Here is a 22052-nt window from a genome sequence, read left to right as displayed (position 1 = left end):
CCCTTCCATAGCATATACTTCTCCCTCTTCCTGGAGATCACCATTATCTTGACTGTTTAATAATAATTGTGTTTTCCTTTGTAATTTATATGCACATGTAAATGCACACATAGAAGTGCATCTCTAACCAGTATAGTAATTTTGCTTGTCTTCTAAAATTTTTAATTGTGGTAAAATACATGTAACATAAAATTTTCCATCTTAACCATTTCTAAGTGTATACTGTTGTGCAAAGAGCTCCTGAATTTTTCATCTTGCAAAACTGAAACTTTATACCTGTTAAACGACCACTCCCATTCCCCCCATTCCATTGTACATATATATCACATTTTGTTTATCTAATTATCTGTCAACAGGGTATTTGGGTTGCTTTTGCCTTTGGTTATCGTGAATAATGATACAGTGAACATAGTTGTACAATCATCTCTTCAATACCCTGCTTTCAATTCCTTTGGATATATATCCCTAAGTGGTATTACGGGGCTATATGGTAATTCTATTTTAAGTTTTTGAGGAAACACCATACTGTTTTCCATAGCAGCTGCACCATTGTATATTCCCACAAACAGTGCACAGGGTTCCAATTTCTCCACATCCTTGCCAAAACTTGTTATTTTTCTGTTTTTTTCTTTCTTTTTTTTTTTATAGCAGCCCTCATATTGGGTGTGAGGTGATGTTGTGTTTTTGATTTGCATTTCCTTAATGATTAGTGATGTTGAGCATCTTTTTATATGCTTGTTGGTCATTTTTTTTGCAATTTCAGTATGAGTTGAATTCTTTATTTTGCTTATACAAGGACTGATAGCACTAACATTCACATTAAAAAGTCAGTACATGTGGCAATAGACTTAAAAAGTTACTTTGCCTTGCAGTCTCAGGATATGATTCAATTTAATCTTATTGAGAAGCTTTTTTAAAATTATTTTTTATTGAAGTATAGTTGATTTACAATGTTGTGTTAATTACTGCTGTACAGCAAAGTGATTCAGTTATACACGCACACACATATATAGTCATTTTTAATATATATATTCTTTTCCATTATGGTTTATCTTAGGATATTTAATATAGTTCTCTGGGCTATACAGTAGGACCTTGTTGTTTATTCATTCTGTATATAAAAGCTTACATCTGCTAACCTCAACCTCCCACTCCATCCCTCCCCCAACCCCCTCCCCCTTGATAACCACCAATCTGTTCTCTATGTCTGTGATTCTGTTTCTGTTTCCTAGATAGGTTTATTTGTGTCATATTTTAGATTTCACATATAAGTGACATCATATGGTATTCGTCTTTCTCCTCTGACTTTCTTCACTTAATATGATAATCTCTAGTTGCATCCATGTTGCTGCAAATGGCATTATTTCATTCTTTTTTATGGCTGAGTAGTATTCCATTGTATATATGTACCACATCTTCTTTATCCATTCACCTTTTGATGGACATTTAGGTTTGTTTCCATGGCTTGGCTATTGTGAATAGTGCTGCTATGAACATAGGAGTGCATGTATCTTTCTGAATTATAGTTTTGTCCGTGTTTATGCCCAAGAGTGGGATTGCTGGATCATATGGTAGTTCTATTTTCAGTTTTCTGAGGAACTTCCATACTGTTTTCCACAGTGGCTGCACCTTATTGGCCATTTTTATATCTTCTTTAAAGAAATGTCTATTCACGTCATTTGCCCATTTTTAAATAGTTATTTGAGTTTTTGTTGTTGAGTTGTAGAAATTCTTTATATATTCTGAAATATTAACCTTTATCAGATATATGATTTACAAATATTTACTCCAGTTCTATGGGTTGCCTTTTCACTTTGTTGATTGTGTCCTTTGACACAGAGAAGTTTTTAATTTTGATGTAGTCAAATTAATCTATTTTTATTTTTATTTCCTGAGCTGTTGGTATTATATTCAAGAAATCATTGCCAAATCCAATGTCACAGAGATTTTCCCCTATGTTTTGTTCTAAGAGTTCTACAGTTTTAGGTCTTACATTTAAGGCTTTGATTCATTTTTAGTTAATTTTTTATGGTGTTAGTTAAGAGTTCAACTTCATTCTATTGCATGTGGATATTCAGTTTTCCCAACACCATTTGTTGAAAAGACTATACTTTGCCCCACTGAAAATCATTTGAGCATATATGCAAGGGTTTATTTATGGGCTCTCTATTCTATTCCATCATCTATATGTCTGTCTTTATGCCAATACCACACGGTTTTGATTACTGTAGCTTAATTTTGCTTGTTTTAGAACTATATGGAATCCTATTATTTGTATTCTTGAGGATCTTGTTTCTTTTGTTTGGCATTGAGAGATGCATTTATATTATTGCATATAGCTCTAGTTTTTATTGAAGTATGGTATTCTATTGTCCAAAATCTATCCATTCTACTGCTGGTGAATATTTGATTCTATCCCCAAATATTTTTTGGAAAGGGATTGCTGCTACTTGGTCTCATTGACTTTAAACTTCTTTTTCATAGCCCCCTGAGTCTATTTTATAGTCTCTTTTGACCTACCACATCATCGTGATTTCATCTTTTGTTTCTTTAGACATTTCATCCATAGCTATTTTATAGTTGCTGTCTGATATTCTAATATCTGGAGTTCTTGGTAGTCTATATTTGTTGTTTATTGTTTGTATGGAATCTCATTCTTTTCTTTTATCTATATGGCTTTGGTGATCTTTGATTGTAAGCTGACATTTGGTTGATATTCATCTGTTTAAAATCTGTGGCCCAAGTTGAGGATGCTTCCTCCAGATATGATTTTTATTCACGTCTTCCAGGAGCTTGGGATTGCTGCGAAACTGCAACCACATTTTTTTTTTTTTTATGCGGTACGCGGGCCTCTCACTGTTGTGGCCCCTCCCGTTGCGGAGCACAGGCTCCGGACGCGCAGGCTCAGCGACCATGGCTCACGGGCCCAGCCGCTCCGCAGCATGTGGGATCTTCCCGGACCGGGGCACGAACCCGTGTCCCCTGCATCGGCAGGCGGACTCTCAACCACTGTGCCACCAGGGAAGCCCCTGCAACCACTTTTAACCCATATTTGGAGCATCAGGAGTCCTGGGCTCATCCCTCCCTTCCTCTCCCTCCCCCATCTTGCCACTGACCTAACAGCTTAGTTTCTGGATTGCAGGGCTGATATTGTAATTTCATTTCCCCCCTGTTCAACTCTGTCTTCTCAGAGGCACGAGATTCACTGAGGTTTTGTTTTTTCCTTTGGAAAGTTCTCTGTTTGCTGTGATACAAGCAATATAATAAAAATTGTGCTTTATGTAAGTTCTGTTTTTTTTTTTGTAAGAGGAGATATCTGGTCCACCATCATGTCAAAAGCAGAAGACTTTCAGATCTCATTTCTTGGAAGGTTGGTAAGGCATTAGGGTCTTGCTTGAGAACAATAAATGGAAATTATTCCACTAACCAAACTAGGCTTTTGTTTTAGTGAACAAGACAGACAAGAGCTGGATTGTCTTCAGCTGAGGACAAAAGCTAAACCTGGAACACAGAGAGTATTTGTAGTAATTTGGGGAAGAGAAAGGAGAAAAAGGAGTAACTGGAAAGAGGAACAAACTCTACTGGATGAGTTTGATTAAGTTCTTGCTGTTTGGTGAGGGATGTGAATCACAAACCAACCACAAATATGTCCATATTTTATAATAATGTGAATTTGGATCTACTTTGGAAGACGCAATGAAATTCTGAATTTGGCTCTGAGGTAGGTGAGACTGGGAGCCAGGGCCTATTACTTGTATTGGGTAATATCTGGAGAATGAAACTTACTTCGATCTTATTATTTTGGTCTCTGGCAGAAATGTTTCCACCATATTAAGATGTAATATTAAGTCTCATAGTTTTTACAGCATGCTAATATAAAAAAAATCATCTGAAGTACATTCTGTCTTTTGCAAAAACACATCTTAAGATATCTATTCGATTACTCAGTGTACCTTAAACAAGAACCCACACATACAAAATTCATCCTCAAGTTCAGTGCCAGGAAAAAACTTGTCTTCTTAGAAAATTATGTGTCCTTTTTTTATCAGACTAAATAACCCATGTGTTTCCTCTCTCGACTTTTTTCCTTAACTCCCAAAAAGGTCAGATCTAAAGTAAAATCACTTGTGGTAACCAGTGCATCCCAGGGGCCCGGCCCCATCTCTGTCTCTGATCCCAATTGTAAAAGTAGTTTGATTATCTTTTCATATTGTATCATAAAAGCAATACATATTCATTATTCATTGTAGGAAATATAGACACAAAAAATCAAGAAAAATAGCAACTGTTACTTTTGAAACATTAATGTACATTCCCTGTTTACACCATTCCCACACTCATCCCAACTTTATTAATATTATTTGGTTGCCAGTAAGAAAAACTGACTCTGACCTATGCAGGGGAGGGAATTTTCTTTTTCTTCTACCCATCTTAGGTTCATTGACTGGGGCCCTGCAAATTAGACAGACAAAGATAGGTTAGCAGGGGAAAAACAAACAGAGGCTTATTGACAGGCATATCACACTTGTACCTGGGAATACACAGAGAGCCTATATAGCATCTTAGCCAAGAACAATAATTTTCTAGTGAAGTGACAAGATTAAAGAAAAAGACGTTGAGTTTCTAGGGGCAGGCAGCAGATTATGGGAAGGCAAACATATGGGGAAGTCAATAGTGGATAAGGGCTAATTTCAGCTAGGTTCGTTATGTAGATTCGTTAGGTAGGTTGATAAGGGTCTAGAATAGTCTCGGTGGTTAACTTCTGACCTTCCTGATAGAGAGAGGAATGGGGTACATCTTTATAAACTTATGTCCTACATTTAGGCAAATAGGGGAGAGCAGAGAGCTTTTCTCATATCAGCTCTTCTCAGATGCCTTCGGCTCAAGTTAATCGTTATGCCAAAGTGCCGTATTCGGGGGTGGCAAATTCTGCTACCCTTCAGTTATTTAAATAATAAAAAGTATTTATTAGGAGGACACTAGTCAGTTCCCATAGTTCAAGTAGAAAGCTCAGGCCTCAGAATGCACGGGAACCTTGGTGGCCCTCAGCCCGCAGCAATGAAAATCACAATCTCCCTAGGACTCACCTCCAAACCGCTTTTTTTCCCTGTATGTCGGCCAGCATGGAGCACTGTATTTGGCAATTCCACTAAGACTGCAGGGAATCAGGCAGGGCCTGAGAGCCCGTGCAAATGAATATGCGGTGGTTCTGTTACAGTCAAAGCAAAGCGGATAAAAAGGAGTGTTTCAAACCACTGGGCCACCTGTTTTTCCTCCTTTGTGTGGTCACAGCCAAATGTTCATGAATTTATGTTGCCCCACACCTATCGCCACTGCTGTGAGAAAGAAACCCGGGGCTGACTCTCATTCTGGTGGGTTTCCTGATTGGGCATCAGTTGCTGAGGACTGTGGTTTTCTGCTGCCTCCATGCCCTCCCTTTCTACCTCTCATCCCACCAAAGATAGCTGGGTGACCCAGAGGAGAGAAGAGGGAGTCCACGCTGGACAGGAGGCCACAGTCCCCCTAAGTACATTACCCATAATTAAAGCAAAATAGAGCTTGATTCTATTTATTTTAAAACTTACTAGTAGATGATGGGAGCCTATTCTATACCCTCAACAAATGACACTTAAAAGGGAACATCCCCAGATGTGTATCTAACACAGTATTTCTCAATACTTATGGGAACACTCATTTATAGAACACTAGTGCACTCGGTGATATTAATATTAATTTTGAGGAAAGAGTTTTGGCAGTCAAACTACATTTGGGAAACACTGCAGACTATATTATATTTTTGGATATGCAAAATGTACTGTATCAAACTAAAGGCTCTAGGAAATGTTACAATTTCTGTCCTGTCTCTCTAATATATAAATATATACACTAAAATATACAGTGATTATATTCCACAGGGTAAGTGAAACTGTAGACATTTTTTCTTTGTTTTGCTTTTCATTATATTCTGATTTTGATATTATACTCTGATTTTTCTGTAATACATATATTTAAAAAGTTAACAACTTATACAAAATAGATGACAATTTAAAGATTATTTTTTAAAAAATAAAGATTAAATAGATGTTAAATACAACAAATAAGGAGAATTTGTTCTCATCAAACACCAAAAGTGTTTAATAATGCCTCCCATTATCTATTGAAGTATAGCGCACTGTCCATTAAATATCCGAATTGGATATATGCTGAATGAACATAGAAATATCAGAGTGTCTATAAGAGTTAATATACTATTCCTATGTCATTACACAAATATTAATCCCTAAGACATACTCTACTATCAATTTTTAAAGTTCTTCATATTCTTTTGCCAATATGAGTAACAAGGACATTATTTTAAATGTTCTTTTAAATCAGGGATTGGCAAACTTTTTATGTAAAGAGCCAGATGGTAAATCTTTTAGAATTTGCAGGCCATACAGTCTTGGTCGCAATTACTCAACTCTGCTATTTCAGTGTGGGAGCAGCCGTAGACAATACCTAAACAAGTGAGTATAGCTGTGTTCCAGGAAAGTGTATATATGGACACTAAAATTTGAATCATGTCCTTTTCACATGTCATTAAATATAATTATTCTTTTTATTTTTTTTCCAACCATTTGAAAATGTAAAATCGTGCTTAGTTCATGGGCCACGTGTAGTCCCTTCCCATATCACAATAGCATGTGGGAGAAGTGATATTACGTCCTTTCTAAGATGAGGTTATAAAGACTATACATTTCTGTCTCGGATGCATGCTCTCTCTCTCAGATCTCTGCCATGTTGTGTGGTGAGGCCCAAATGGCAAGGAACTGAGGCCTCCAGCCAACATCAGAGAGGAACTGCGGCCTCCTGACAACACCCATGTGAGTGAGCTTGGAAGCAGATTCTCCTCTTCCAGTCGAGCCTTCAGATGACTGCAGCCTCAGCTAACAGCTCGCATGCAACCTTATGGGAGAGGAGACTCTGCAATAAAATCACCCTAGAATCCTAACCCCACAGAAATTGTAAAATAATCAGCATGTATTGTTTTTAGCTGCTAAGTTTGGGGGTAATTTTTAATGCATGCATATTAATTAATACAGCACCTATGTTAGACCAAGATCTGTTGGGCCCCTAACACTAACCCTTCACATATTGCTGCTCTCAAGATCCCTCTGCTCTGACTCAAAACCCAACCCCTTGTCTGGGTGCCCAGACTACGAACCCTGCTGTACTAAGACACTCCCTGAAACCAAGACTTAACTCCAGCCTTTGGAATGTCTGTGTGTCACATATGGAACTAGTAAAAGAAGAGGGGGAATATTTTCCTGCACATTATTTTCCATAAAACACTGGTCAGATTTTCTGAATTTTGTGGTTTAAAGCATTTTTCCCTCTCAAGAAAAAAAAGTTTATTCACTGCTTATTAACCTGCTGTGTAACTCTCCAGCTCTCCTCAATCACCCTTTTCAGTATCTTTGCAGACAGTATATGGTGCTTTAAGTGACAATTTTGTCTTCGAGAATTGTGCTTTGTTTTTCAATCAGTCACCTGATTTTCCTTTATAATACACAATCTATCCCACTGTTTATTGCTTCTTACTTGTCCGTATTAAAGGTCCTGCGATTGTTCAGGATGACATTTTGAAAAAACATAAGGCAGGAAAAGCAAGAAAATAATGATCACTCTGCCAAGTCAATCACATGATCCTAACAGAAGCTTGGAGCCAGGCCAGTCATCATTAGCGGGAAATCATCGCATTGTATTCTGGGGTTTCAGGGCACTGGAACTTCTTTATGTCCACAAACACGTCCTATACATTTAGAAAGTGACTGGGACTGTGCATTCTGTTTCAGTGTGAAGGGGTTTCAGTCACCTGAGCATGTGGGCACATGTGCGCAGGAGGAGAAGAGAGACGAGGGCTGGGAAGTAGGAAATACCCAGTTGTTCTAACTTCCCTTATTCAATTTGTCTCTTAATTAATCAGAGAACTCTAAATGCAGAATAAACTTCAAGAGATCATCAAAAATTCCCATTTGGTCTTTGAACTCCATAGTCATATTTTCTACAAAGTTAGGCAGGGTCAAGGGAGCTGAATCTGACTAACTTGACAAGGGCTATCCGTGATGACAGGGTTGCCAGGCACTAGGCTCAGAGTTCGGGCACCAGACTTAGACCTTCTCAGCTCAAATACCCCTCCGTCATTTATTTTTGTTCTTGTATTTTTTTTCTTTTGCCTGCCCAGCACCTTCACTGGGCCTTCTTTGGGAAACAGCACCCCTTATTTTGGGAAATGATTCTCTCTCTCCAAGAATTTGGTTCTAAAAATTTTAGTTCCAGTTATTCCTGAGGTCCAGTCGACCCTTTCCCTCTGCTATATATTGCTTCATCCACTCTGCCTTTTGTTACATAATATACCCAGACAGTCTTTCCCTAAACTGGTTAGAATTGAGTTACTTTACTTGCAACCACTTGCAAATGAATCCCATCTAATTCAGGTGTTGTATTGTGGTGTAAGTAAAAGAATAGGAAACATAAGGCATACTAACAAGAAAAAAAGTAGAGAATTATGTAAGAGAGTATGCAAATATAATTATTATAGTAATCAATTATCTGGTGGTGCATTATGTGGTTTTCAGCTAAAGTGCATTTAAAAAACAGTATTGCGTTTGTGAAAAAACATTATTAAAATTGCCATAACACCTGCATGTTAAAAGACATCTGTTAGTTATTATCATATGCCTAGTACTAAACACCTCACCAATCAGATACAACCTATAATACTGTGTTACAGCCAGACATTCTGCCACTGTTCTGTGCATTCACTGAGTAAGAAAGAAAGTTTGAACTGGGGAAGATGAAAACATTCTGGAGATGGATGTTGGTGATGGTTGCACAACAATGAATGTGCTTAATGCCACAGAACTGTACACTTTAAAATGGTTAAATGGTCAGTTTTAGGTTATGCATATTTTAGTCACAATTTTTTAGAAAGATTTTATTTAACAAAATTCTCAGAAAAAGTAGAAAGCCATCTCTAAGAAATCTAGTTGTAATGGAATATTTATTTACATTTGTGGAGAAAAAGTGAGTACTGTTATCCCGATTGTTCACAGATAACATCCATGGCAGGAAAGGGCAAGAGTTTTACTTGGATGTAAATTTCTATGCTAAATTTGGTCCAGAACAAATGCAAGCAAGAATCGGGATTACCATCACCACGGCCAGAGTCTGCCCTGTGACTATGTGAGTAGATAACCATATTCCCCCAAGAGTCTAGCAGACAAACAGGGGTCTTATTGCTCATCACCAAGGCTACAAAATCTCTTGGGCCTAAGGCAGGACCTGGATTCTTCAGAACTGGTCCAGGAGGATGGCCTTGTCTTCAAGTCTAGCAGATGAAGCTAGGAGAGGAAGTCTTAGCATAAACGTACAGTGATCTGCTTGAGATCTCTGATGCTGAGGCATCCTAAGGCAGGAGAAGGGAAGGAATCTGGCACATTAAAGCTGATTTTTAAACAAAAGAAAGAAAGAAAGGAATAGCTCCAGCAGATGTTAAACTGTACCTTAAGATAGATTGCATGAAAAAGACAGTAGTTAAGTGTGCTGGGACTGAATTTTATGTTTATGTGTATGTACACACACACACACACACACACACACACACAGAGCTATATCCAATGTCATAATGCTGATTGCTTTTGAAGTCTATAATATGAATTCAGCACAGATACTGGGACAGTAAACATGAAATGTTGTTAGCCCAATTCCTCTGCCAAGCCCACCATCTACTTGGGCTTTATTCACCAGTTTCCAGAAGAATGGTAATAATGGTTGCCTTGTTGATAGACAATGTTTAAGGTCATCAATTTGAGGTAGTAAAGCCAGATACCTTAAAACTATAGTAATATATTTTCAGATAAACCAAAATAGCTATAATTTATTGTGTCTATATGTGACGGATACTCTTGTGTGTTTTATATAATCTCATTTGATTCTATCATTGAACAAACAAAACAAAACAAACAGAAAAAAAAAAAAGGGCTCTGAGAGGCTAAGTACCTTGGTTTGTTCAAGGTCAGCCAGCTTGTAATTAGCAGAACTGGAATACAAACACATCCATTAGACTCCATACCCATATTCGTTGCACATTTGTATCAATGATGAGAAATTTTCCTGTTACTTTGACATTTATTAATTCCATTTTAAGTTGCATTTTATCTTCTGAAAATGTTATTCCTAATGCAAGTTGCCCAGCATTTGTAACACCTCATATTTGAAAAGTAATTTATTTTTTCAAATGCTTTCCATTTTCTCATTTAAGTCTCACGACATTGGGAAGGAAGTGTTTTAAAAAATAAAAATCGAAATGCAAAAATTCCAGTGCCCTGCATAAAGAAACCAATTAGTGGCTGAGCCAGGATTCAAACTGAAGTCCTCTTACTCCATGTTCAACACTCTCTTCAATACACAGGTGGAAGCTGACCAGAGACTGTGGGATTGTTGAACAAAAAGTTAATAAAAAAGTGAAATTTCAGAAAGACTTTAAAACAATTCCAAAAGGGTATCATCCTCTTTCCAGCCCCCAACCACCAGAGAAATTAACGTTAAGTTTGCTGTATACCCTCTAATTCTTTTTAAAGTGCTAAGAAAACATATACAAATTTGTATGGTTTTAATTTTTTAGTGTTTTAAAATACCATCATACTACAGATGTTATTTGCAATTAGATTTTTTTCTCTTTACATTATTCCAGATAAATCATATGGACATAATTACTTTTCAAGACAGGGGAAAAAACACATAAGGACATGTTTAAAACAAGGACAGAAATTCCAGTCAACAAATATTTACAGAGCACCTACTATGTGCCAGGCACTATTCTGTGTATTCTAGGGCTACAGCAATGAATGACACAGGCAAAAATGTCTGCCCTCAGGCTTCCACAGTTTCCCACTGTGTAGCTGCCCCAATTTTATCATTAATAGTTTTAAATATACAAGTTTGCCAATAGAACATACAATTTATTTTTAACAGTGGCATAAAGTCTATAGTATAGGTATATGGGAACTTTTCCGGCCATTTATTCATTGGTTAGTATTCAGTTTATGCTTGGTTTTGATTTTCACAATCAATGCTGCAATAAACACCCATATTACAATTACATATATCCAATTATATACAATGTAATGATGCCTTTATTTCTTTTGAAGGGCAGGGTTTTGTTTGTTTGTTTGTTTGTTTTGCGGAACGCGGGCCTCTCTCTGTTGTGGCCTCTCCCGTTGCGGAGCACAGGCTCCGGACGCGCAGGCTCAGCGGCCATGGCTCACGGGCCCAGCCGCTCCGCGGCACGTGGGATCCTCCCGGACCGGGGCACGAACCCGTGTCCCCTGCACCGGCAGGCGGACCCTCAACCACTGCACCACCAGGGAAGCCCAAGGGCACGTTTTTTAAAGTAGGATTTCTGACTCAAGATATATAGAGAGATAGACAGATACAGATATATACACATATATATGGTTTAATTTTAATAAATTCATCAGATTACTTCTAAGAGGGCTGATTTCCCTACCTCTTTACCAACATTGAATTTTAAGTCTTAAAATTTTGCCAAGCTCATAGGCCAAATAGTTTGATATTACTGATTCAATTTGCATTCCTCTGGCTCTTCTACTAGAGATGGTGAGCATCCTTACATATGCTTATCGACCATTTGCATTTCCACCTAATAATAATTGCAAATATTAGAGTCAGGCACTGGAATGTGCATTCTCTCATTTGATTCTCACAGCAACCCTACCAAAAAAGATAGCATCTGCTTCCCACCCTTCATTTTACAGACGAGAAAACCATTTCCAAGAGACAAATCACACCTTCGAGATGATGCTATTTCTAAAGAAAAGTAGTACTACCTTGAGTAAACAAAAACCACCAAATAGACGCATCCCTACCCATTCGTCCTTACCCGTTTCTCCATTCCCCAGGTGTGCTCACCGGCCCTGGTACTATCCACCAGGTGCTGCTGAAGCAGGTGATCACGCTCCACTATCTGAAGTCATTCCCGGTGGAGCCATAACACCCTTGGTTTCCCCTTGTCTCCAAAATCGCGAGCTGTCAAGTGACTTCATGCTTAATATGCAAACCTAAACTCTGCGGGTGTCGCACCGGGTGCCCTGCCATTAATCTTTTGACCGATCCCTCCCCTTGGCCACTGTCACCACCTATGTATGCCTTAGAACCATGCCAGTTACCTGTGACAGGGTTAATAGCTCATCCTACAAGATCTGTGTAAATATATGTGATTCATTACAAGGTGTCATTCTTGAGACAAGGATATGCATAATGGAAATAAACACCCACGAGAAGATGTAGCTCCTTGAATATATATTGGTTATTTTCTTTTTCTTGCACACATTCCTAGTACAGCATGGCGTGCAGTCCACATTAGATGGAATTGAGCCTTCCCTCAGCCATGTCCCCTAAGCTTTGGAAAGACATGTTTCCTGAGATTAAAATCACTGGCTAACGGTTTCCTGCCCCGCTTCCCGTCTCCCTTTCGCCTCTCAGCCTCCTCCTGCCTGGTTGGGGCTCGATCTGCGAGCAATGGTATCCGCAGTCCTTCGCTGACCGAGGGGGTGTCCAGATTCCGAGGTCTCGCCCTTTGGTGTAGTGCCACTTAAACCCAGGACCTACCCCCTCCCTCCCAATCCTCTCCTCCCCCCGCCCCGCGCCGCTCTAGGAGGAGTCAAAATGTCCTCTTCCCCAGCTGGAGGGGATTGTGGTGCGTAAACAGAATTAACTCTCTCCCGCCCAGCTGCGCTGAGCAGCCCGCGGCCTGCGGGCCGGAGCGAGCCTCCTGGTGCGCGGAGGGCTAGGCACGGGAAGCGGGGGATGGTGGAGCTCGGGACCTCGGAGCTGTCCCTCGGGCGCGCTTCCTCGCCAGGCGGGGCTGGGGGTCACAGCCTCGGGAGCTGCTCCTCGGAAGCCGGGGCTGACGGCCGCGACGGCTCGGGCTCCTAGCCGCAGCCTCTCTCCACCACCTCCCTCTCCCTCCGCGCGCTTCCTCTCCGCCCACCGCGCTCTAGCCACCGGGTCGCAGCCAGCGCAGTCCTCCGCCCCCCGGAGCCGCCGCGCCAGCCCGCCCGTCCGCGCCCAGCCATGGGAGACCTGCCGGGCCTCGTGCGCCTCTCCATCGCGCTGCGCATCCAGCCTAACGACGGCCCGGTCTTCTACAAGGTGGACGGGCAGCGCTTCGGCCAGAACCGCACCATCAAACTGCTCACGGGCTCCTCCTACAAGGTGGAGGTGAAGATTAAGCCCACCACGCTGCAGGTCGAGTGAGTGCGGGCGCGCGCAGCGGCTGACCGGCCCCACTTGGGGTACGCGGGGTGGACCGAGGCCCCCGGGACAGCCGGAGCCTCTCCTGGGCACCTCTTGCCTCGCACCGCGCCCAGAGGGCCCAGGAGGTTGGCGGGGGGGTGGGGGACGGGTATAAGGTCAGCTCTCTGCACCCTAGGTCCCTTCCTCTCTCCGCTGTTCTCGCTTCCCTCCACGCCTCGCTGGGTGGGATGTTTAAAACAGCGACAGGAAGCCAGGGGTTTGGGGGCTTTTTCTTTCCTTGTAAAATTTTCATCCCGTCTGTGCAGCCATCTGCGCGGACCCGCAGGCGGCCGGGGTGTGGCAGAGGGGAGAAGCTCGCCGCGGGGTTCACTTACCGCAATCCCGGTCCTCCTCTGCCCCGTTCTGTGAGGCTGAAGGAAGGAGAAAGGCTGAGGAATGAGGTGTAAAGTCGGGGGCGGGTGATTATTGGGGCTCCCTGAGGGATGCTCCCTACTCCCCCATCAACCCTTACGAGCCTGGGACCCCGGGGCTAGAAGAGCAAGACGGAAGGCAGCCTCCTCTGCTTAGGCCTAGTTTCCCGGTTTTCCTTGCCTGGTGTTTTCCTTTTTCTCCCGAATTGTCTGTTCAGCCTGGTGATTAGCAACATCCTTACAACAAAAGGATGGTTTTTTTATACTTATTTATTCGTGGCAGGGTTTATCTCTTCTCTGCTACCAGAGGTTGATGCATCCAGTAGGCTCTGGCTGGAAAGTCAGTGTAGGAGGGTGCAGTAGCTTATGGGGAAGTATCCAGGGCTGGAATCCTTTACCTCTCAGCTTCCACGTAAGCATTGTGTGAAGTCTAGTGTGGAAAGAGGAAATAAACCGTCCTACACTGTATGTACCATTTGCTGAGCTTGGGAGGTGGGGTGGAGAGGGCTTTGAATCCACCTGACACCTTTTATAGCTGAAGTGTCCTCCAGTAGTTGTTAATTCAACAAACTTGTATTGGCCTTCTAGGTGCCAGGCTCCAACTGAACGACCTAGAATCAAACCTGAGTTGTGTCTCATGCTCTTGGTCCATTTACTTGTCCTCATCACTGACAGCTCCAAGCACCCATTATCCTCACATTCCCCAGTGTTCTGTGCCTCTGGTTATTATCCAGACTTTTTCTTTCTCTTCTTTCCTGGCAACCCCTTCTACCAAGTTATCTGTTCTATTTCCTTCAGGATAGTTCTCTATTTTTCAAGTTAATCTAAAAACAAATTTGTGTTAATGATAAAACTATTTTTTGTTACACTTTAATTTTTTTTTTTTTTTTTTGCGTTACGCGGGCCTCTCACTGTTGTGGCCTCTCCCACTGCGGAGCACAGGCTCCGGACGCGCAGGCTCAGCGGCCATGGTTCACGGGCCCAGCCGCTCCGCGGCATGTGAGATCTTCCCAGACCGGGGCACAAACCCGCATCCCCTGCATCGACAGGCGGACTCTCAACCACTGCGCCACCAGGGAAGCCCCTACACTTTAATTTTAGCAAAGTTTTTCAGTGCCCTAACCCAGTGATTCTCAAACTTGTCTACATCGGAATCACCTGGAGGGCTCGTTAAAACACATATGACTGAGCCCCATCCTAGATGTAGTAAACTCTAGTTTACTACATCTAGAGTGGAACTTAAGAATTTGCTTTCTAATAGTTGGCAGGTGATACTGATACTGCTGGTCCAGGGATGACACTTTGAGAACCATTACCCTACCGTGAAGAAATGATGCCAGTGAGAATTTTTGGTGTGTGGCTGGCTTGAGGAAGAGTACCCCAAATTATGGGACCCCTCATGGTTGGAACAGAAGAAAAAACCATTAGAGAACTAGTTCAGTGGTTCTCAATCCTACCTGTGCATTAGAATCACCTATGCAACCTTAAAATAAATTTTCTAGTGCCCAAACCACACCCCAGACCAATTGAATTCTATTCTCTGGGGTTTGAGATGGAGTGGGTATAGGTAGGTTTTTAATAGCTCCACAGATGAGAAACTAAAGAGGAAGACCATTGACAGAGTCTAACTCAGCCTTTTGCAAGTACTTTGGATGAGAATACTGATGTCAATCCAGAGAGATTAAGTAGTTGACCTAGGGTCACATGACTGGTTAGCTGGGGAAGTCAAGCCGCCTAAACTCTCAGAACTTTCTGACACACTACAGTGTCTCCGTTTGCCACACCCTATGGGGTTTCTGCCTGGAGTTGTGGTCCAGACCAGGCCAGGGTGCCTAAGCTAATTCCTACCATATGTGGTCAACTCAAGTCCATTGCAGGAACATTTCCATTGGTGGTGTGCTTGTCCCGCTGGAACTGAAGTCTAAAGAGCCTGATGGGGACAGAATCGTATATACAGGAACATATGACACAGAAGGTGTGGCCCCAACCAAGAGTGGAGAACGGCAGCCCATCCAGATCACCATGCCGGTAAGGCCTACTTGGGATTGTTGGAGTGTGGTGCCAAGGCAAGTGGAAACCATGGAAAAGAAAATATGGAACATTATTTCAATTCATGGTTCCATACTCGAATATATTTGTTCATAATGTCCAAGTACAATTAATTAAATGATCCATGCTTCTCCAGTGATCATTTTCATAGTAATTTCTTAGGTGGCAAAAATTTAAGTCTCTCCCTACATTTTTGTAATCTGTTCCATTGATCTGTCTACGCTTATGCCAAAGCTGCATTGTTTTAAGTACATTGCTTTTACAGTATGTGTTTGTGTATTTTGTAATTGGTCACCTTACTGAACTTGCTTACTAAAATTCTTCATTGGACGATCTTGGGTTTTTCAGGTAGACAGTCATAATCTACATATAATTGTGTCATTTTTTGATTTTTTTTTTCTGGGCTTCCTGTATTGGCTAATGTTTCTAGAATAATGTTGCCTACTAATAGTGGTAATCCTTGTCTCCAGGGTTTCACTGTTAGATACAATGTTAGTTTCAAATATTTATTATGTTAAAGCATCCTGTTTCTAGTTCACTAAGAGGTATTTTTTTTAATTGGGAGGTGGGTTGAATTTCTTCTAATTCCTTTTCCCATCTACGGAGATAGTTTTTCTCCTTTGATATATTAATGAAATAAATAGAAAATATACTTTGAAATACTAAACTTCCCTTTATTTCTTAAAATAAACCCTACTTGATGTCATTTATTATTTGTAATATATTACTACATTCAATATGCTAATATTTCATTTAGGGTTTTTAAATTTTTGTTTGTTTGGTTGGTTGATTTATCAGCAAATATATAAGGATTTCCTATATATATCAGGCACTGGAAGAAGAGTGGTGAACAAAATAGATATCCCTGGCTTCATGGGGCTTATCTAGAGGAGGAAAACACACTTTATACATGATTATCAATAATAAAGTAGATAATTGTTATTATACAAAATGTACTGAAACAGTAGTGGTACCCTTGGGATATATACCAGGGGTCTTAGTCTAGCTCAAGATTTAGGGGATGGCTTTCTTGAGAAAGAACTAAAGATATGTAAGAGTTGAGGGAAGAGGGGGCACTTGAGGAAAAAGGAGGTACAACAATCAAGAGCTGGGGGAGAGCAGAATGTGTTTCAATGAGTAGAAGCCCTATATAGCTGGAGCAGACAGTGAGGCAGAGACTGACTCAAGATTAAGATGGAGTTAACACAACATTGTAAATCAACTATACTCCAATAAAAATTTTAAAAATTAAAAAAAAAAAAAGATTAAGCTGGAGAGGAAAGTAGGGGTTAGATGTTACAGGACCTTCTTTCCTTACTGAATTTATCTTAATGCCTGTGGGAATTCATTGAAGGTTTGTAAGTCAACTTTGATAAGCAATTTACATACAAATTGTATGCAAATACATTAATATACCAATTTAAAGAATTCAGTTACATAGATTTTTAACTACTGTATAATCACCACCCCAACAAAAATATAGAACATTTCTGTCATCCCAGAAAATTCCTCCATGCCCATCTGTAATCGATGCCGCCAGGCTTAGCCCCCTCTGACCTTTTTGTCTCAATAAATTAGTTTTAACAGTTCTAGAATTTCATGTAAATAGAATCGTAGCATTGTGCCTGACTTCTTTTACTTAGCATAATGTTCTTGTATAACGTCGTTGTAGCATAATGTTGTCACATAAATAGTTGGTTCCTTTTATCACTGAGTAATATTCCATGGGAAGGATATACTACAGTTTATTTGTCCCTTCACCAATAAATGAACAGCTGGGGTGTTTTCAGCTTTTGAGGTTATGAATAAAGTTGCTATGAATATTTGAGTATGAGTTTTAGAGTGAGGATGTTTTCATTTCTGTTGAGTAAATACCTAAGAGGAGATTTGATGAGTCACATGGTAAGTACATGTTTAACCATATAAGAAATATCCAGACTGCTGTACCATTTCATATTTCAGCCAGCAATGTATGAGAATTCCAGTTACTTTACATACTTAATTATATATCAATCTTTTAAATTTGGAAGTGCAAAAGACCTAGAAGAGCCAAAACAATTTTGTTTCATGGTCTATAATGTAGTCTTTTTTTTTTTTTTTTTTTTTTGCGGTACGCGGGCGTCTCACTGTTGTGGCCTCTCCTATTGCGGAGCACAGGCTCCGGACGCGCAGGCTCAGAGGCCATGGCTCACGGGCCCAGCCGCTCCGCGGCATGTGGGATCTTCCCGGACCAGGGCACGAACCCCTGTCCCCTGCATCGGCAGGCGGACTCTCAACCACTGTGCCACCAGGGAAGCCCTATAATGTAGTCTTTAAATCAGATAGCCTAAATCTTCCCGCTTTGTTTACTCAAAGTTATTTTGACTATTCTAGGCCCTTTGCATTGTTATATAGATTTTAGAATGAGCTTGTCAATTTCTCCAAAAATTGGGGTATTAATTGGGTTTGCATTAAATCTATATGCCAGTTTGGAAAGATTTGACACTTTACTATTGAGCCTTCTGATACATGAATATATCTGCCTATTTAGGTTTTCTTTAATTTCTCTCCGTAATGTATTACAGTGTTCCCTGTACAGATTTTATACATACTTTATTAAATTTATCATTAAGTATTTCATATTTAAATGCTACTATAAATGGTGGTTATTACTAGTATATAGAAGTAAAATTGACTTTTTCTATATTCATCTAGAATCCTGAGGCCTTGCTAATTTCACTTATTAGTCCTAATAGTTGTTCTGGATTTTTTTTGTAGAATCCCTAAGCTTTTCTATGTATGATACATTTTTTTTTCTTTTTTTAAAAAATATTTATTTATTTATTTTTGGCTTCATCGGGTCTTAGTTGTGGCGCGTGGGCTTTTCGTTGCAGCTGGGCTCTGTAGTTGTGGCGCACGGGCTTAGTCGCCCCATGGCATGTGAGATCTTAGTTCCCCGACCAGAGATCATACCTGCGTCCCCTGCATTGGAAGGCAGATTCTTAACCACTGGACCACCAGGGAAGTCCCTCATTAACATTTTTTGTGTTTTTTTGTTTTTTTTTTTTGCGGTATGCGGGCCTCTCACTGTTGTGGCCTCTCCTGTTGTGGAGCACAGGCTATGGACGCGCAGGCCCAGCGGCCATGGCTCACGGGCCCAGCCGCTCCGCGGCATATGGGATCTTCCCGGACCGGGGCACGAACCCGCGTCCCCTGCATCGGCAGGCGGACTTTCAACCACTGCGCCACCAGGGAAGCCCCCTCATTAACATTTTATTGAGGATTTTATATCTGTGTTCCTGAGGAATATTGGTCTATGGTTTTCTTTTCTTGTCATTGTCTGGTTTTTGGTATCAGAGTAATAATACTAGCTGCATAAAATTATTTGGAAAGTTGTTCACTCTACTGTTTTCTGGAAGAGTTTGTATAGAATTAATATTTTTCTTATTTAATGTTGGATAGAATTCACCAATAAAAGCATGCATTTCACTTTGTCTAAAGGTTTTTAGTTACAAATTCAATTTCCTTAATTGATATTGAGCTATTCAGGTTTTATTTCTTGAGTTAATTTTAAAAATAAATTTATTTATTTATTTTTGGCTGCATTGGGTCTTTGTTGCTGCACGCGGGCTTTCTCAGTTGCAGAGAGCAGGGGCTACTCTTCGTTGCGGTGCACAGGCTTCTCATAGAGGTGGCTTCTCTTGTTGCGGAGCACAGGCTCTAGGCGTGAGGGCTTCAGTAGTTGTGGCACGCAGGCTCAGCAGTTGTGGCTCGTGGGCTCTAGAGTGCAGGCTCAGTAGTTGTGGCGCATGGGCTTAGTTGCTCTGTGGCATATGGGATCTTCCTGGACCAGGGCTCGAACCCGTGTCCCCTGCATTGTCAGGCAGATTCTTAACCCCTGCGCCACCAGGGAAGTCCCTTGAGTTAATTTTTGTAATTGGTCTTTGATATCATTCATTTATTTCAATTAAATTGTCAAATTTGTTGGCACAAAGTTGTTGGTAATAATCCTCCACCATTCTTTGATGTCTTAGGATCTCTAATGATGTCCACTCTTTCATTCTTGATATTAATAATTTGCCATTTCCCCCCCACCAACCAGTCTAGCTAGAGATTTATCAATGTTATTGGCTTTTTCAAAAACCCAACTTTGTTTTCATATGCTCCACTGGCCCATTTTTCTGTTTCATTGATTTCTGATCCTATCTTTTTTTTTAAGTTAGTTTTTATTTGTATGTTTGTTTGTTTATTTATGGCTGTGCTGTGTCTTTGTTGTAGCGCATGAGCTTAGTTGTGGTATGTGGGATCTTAGTTCCCCGACCAGGGATCGAACCCAGCTCCCCTGCATTGGGAGCCTGGAGTCTTAACCAGTGGACCATCAGGGAAGTCCCCTGATCCTATCTTAATTATTTATTTCCTTCTTTTGTTTGCATTAAGGTATTTTAATTGAGGCTATACACACACACACATATACACACAGTAAAATGATCTCTGTATATTGTACAGTTCGGTTTTCCGTAGTTGGACTATATGCACCTTTCTATATGCAATATAAAGACTTTGTATTGTATTTTAATGTTTTCTTCTTGGGGCTCACTGAATTTCTTGAATCTGTAAGTTAGTGTTCTTCCAAATTTGGGTATTTTTAACTGTTATTTTGTTTCAAATTTCTTTTCAACTTTATTCTTTTCTTGTAGTTCCTCAGTTACACATTAGACAGCTTGGTATTATCCCACAGATCTTTACAGTCCTGTCCAATTTTCTAAAAGAAAAGAAAATTGGTTCTTCAAATTAGATCATTTCTATTGATGTATACTCAGGCTCAGTGATTTTCTTCTTCTGCCATTCCCGGGCTACTCTTGTGCTTATTTTCTGAAATTTTTTCTGTCATTGTATTTTTTAGCTCTAGAGTTTTTTATTTGTATTTTCTATAGTTTCCATCACTCAGGATTCCCTATCTGTTTGCTCATTGAGACCATGTGCCCCTTTACTTCTTTGAGCATATTTATAATTGCTGGTTTGAAATACTTGTTTGGTAGATCCAGTATCTGGCCCCATTTAGAGTTGGAATGACTTTTTTTCCTGAATGTGGGTCATGCTTTCCTGTTTTGTTACATGTTTAATAATATTTGATTAGAAACTAAACATTGTAGATAATATATTATTGATTCTAGTTTCTTTTATTCTTCTGAGGATTAGTCTCTTTTTAAATTCTAGCATGCAGTAACATTGCTGGACTCAAACTACAAATTCTCTCTTCTCAGCAGGGTAGCAGCTGATATCTCTGCTTAATTTTTTTCAACTTCCAGTTGCTGCTTTTCTAGCTTGGTTCCCTTGTTCCAGTGGAGTTTAGCAGTCAGCCAAGGAATTGGACAGTTTATACTAAGATTTTGGGATCCATCCACCCTGAGGTTCCTCTAAATTTCCAGCTGCTCTGCCAGTGCAGAGCCCTTTGCTTTGACACTTTCAAACCAGTAAGGCTCCAACTTCTCAGGTTTGGGAATGCATTCAATTAAAAAAACAAAACAAACAAACAAAAAAACAGTGAACTTACAAATCTTATTCAGCATAATTTTCTCTTTCAAGAATAAAATCTTCTCTTAGACGAAACCAACCCTGCTGACACCTTTATCTGGGACATCTAACCTCTCAAACTGTGAGACAATAAACTTCTGTTGTTTGGAAAAGAAAAAAAAAAAAAGACTCTTTGCTGGTTTGTCTGCTTTTTCAAGCAGAAAAAGCCCCCTCCCACCAGCCCATACATGCAGTTAGGGAAGAATTATGGCAGAGTTATAGTCAGATTTTGGGTCTCACCCATTCCGTAGCTCTCTTGTTTCCAGGATTTTCTCCCTAAATTTCCAGCTGCTCTGCCAGCCCTGAGCACTGTCTTCTGCCACTTCTCGCAGATAAAGCTGCCATTTACTTGGGCCAGAACTGCCGGGGGACTGGGGAGTACCCTCAAGCAGAAAAGCCACACGGACAATTCTTAACTTAACTTATAGTTGAGATCTTTCTTTTTTTTTTTTTTTAACATCTTTATTGGAGTATAATTGCTTTACAATGGTGTGTTAGTTTCTGCTTTATAACATAGTGAATCAGTTATACATATGCATATATCCCCATATCTCCTCCCTCTTGCGTCTCCCTCCCTCCCACCCTCCCTATCCCACCCCTCTAGGTGGTCACAAAGCACCGAGCTGATCTCCCTGTGCTATGCGGCTGCTTCCCACTAGCTAGCTATTCTACGTTTGGTAGTGTATATATGTCCATGCCACTCTCTCACTTTGTCACAGC

At 40.5% G+C, this 22052-nt stretch overlaps 1 protein-coding gene and 1 long non-coding RNA gene across 2 annotated transcripts in view; one reads left to right on the top strand and one right to left on the bottom strand.

The window, feature by feature from the left end:
- Positions 1-4425: 4425 nt before the first annotated feature.
- LOC129392650 (uncharacterized) lies at positions 4426-12665 on the bottom strand. Its single transcript, XR_008618912.1, has 3 exons — positions 11945-12665; positions 10042-10081; positions 4426-4452 (listed from the first exon to the last, which is right to left on the bottom strand). It is a non-coding gene; the product is annotated as an uncharacterized lncRNA (long non-coding RNA).
- Positions 12666-12731: 66 nt separating this feature from the next.
- CNRIP1 (cannabinoid receptor interacting protein 1) overlaps positions 12732-22052 on the top strand; it is a 23891-nt gene continuing 14570 nt past the window's right edge. Inside the window, exons 1-2 of the mRNA XM_007126721.3 lie at positions 12732-13316; positions 15608-15758. Coding sequence (XP_007126783.1) covers positions 13138-13316; positions 15608-15758 — 330 coding nt within the window. The 5' untranslated portion in view covers positions 12732-13137. The remainder of the gene's footprint in view (positions 13317-15607; positions 15759-22052) is intronic.

The sequence above is a fragment of the Physeter macrocephalus genome, chromosome 12 (assembly GCF_002837175.3).
Source record: "Physeter macrocephalus isolate SW-GA chromosome 12, ASM283717v5, whole genome shotgun sequence".
Classification (NCBI taxonomy): Eukaryota; Metazoa; Chordata; class Mammalia; order Artiodactyla; family Physeteridae; genus Physeter; species Physeter macrocephalus.
Note: the sequence above shows the minus strand (reverse complement) of the source record. Positions and strands in the feature narration are given on the sequence as shown.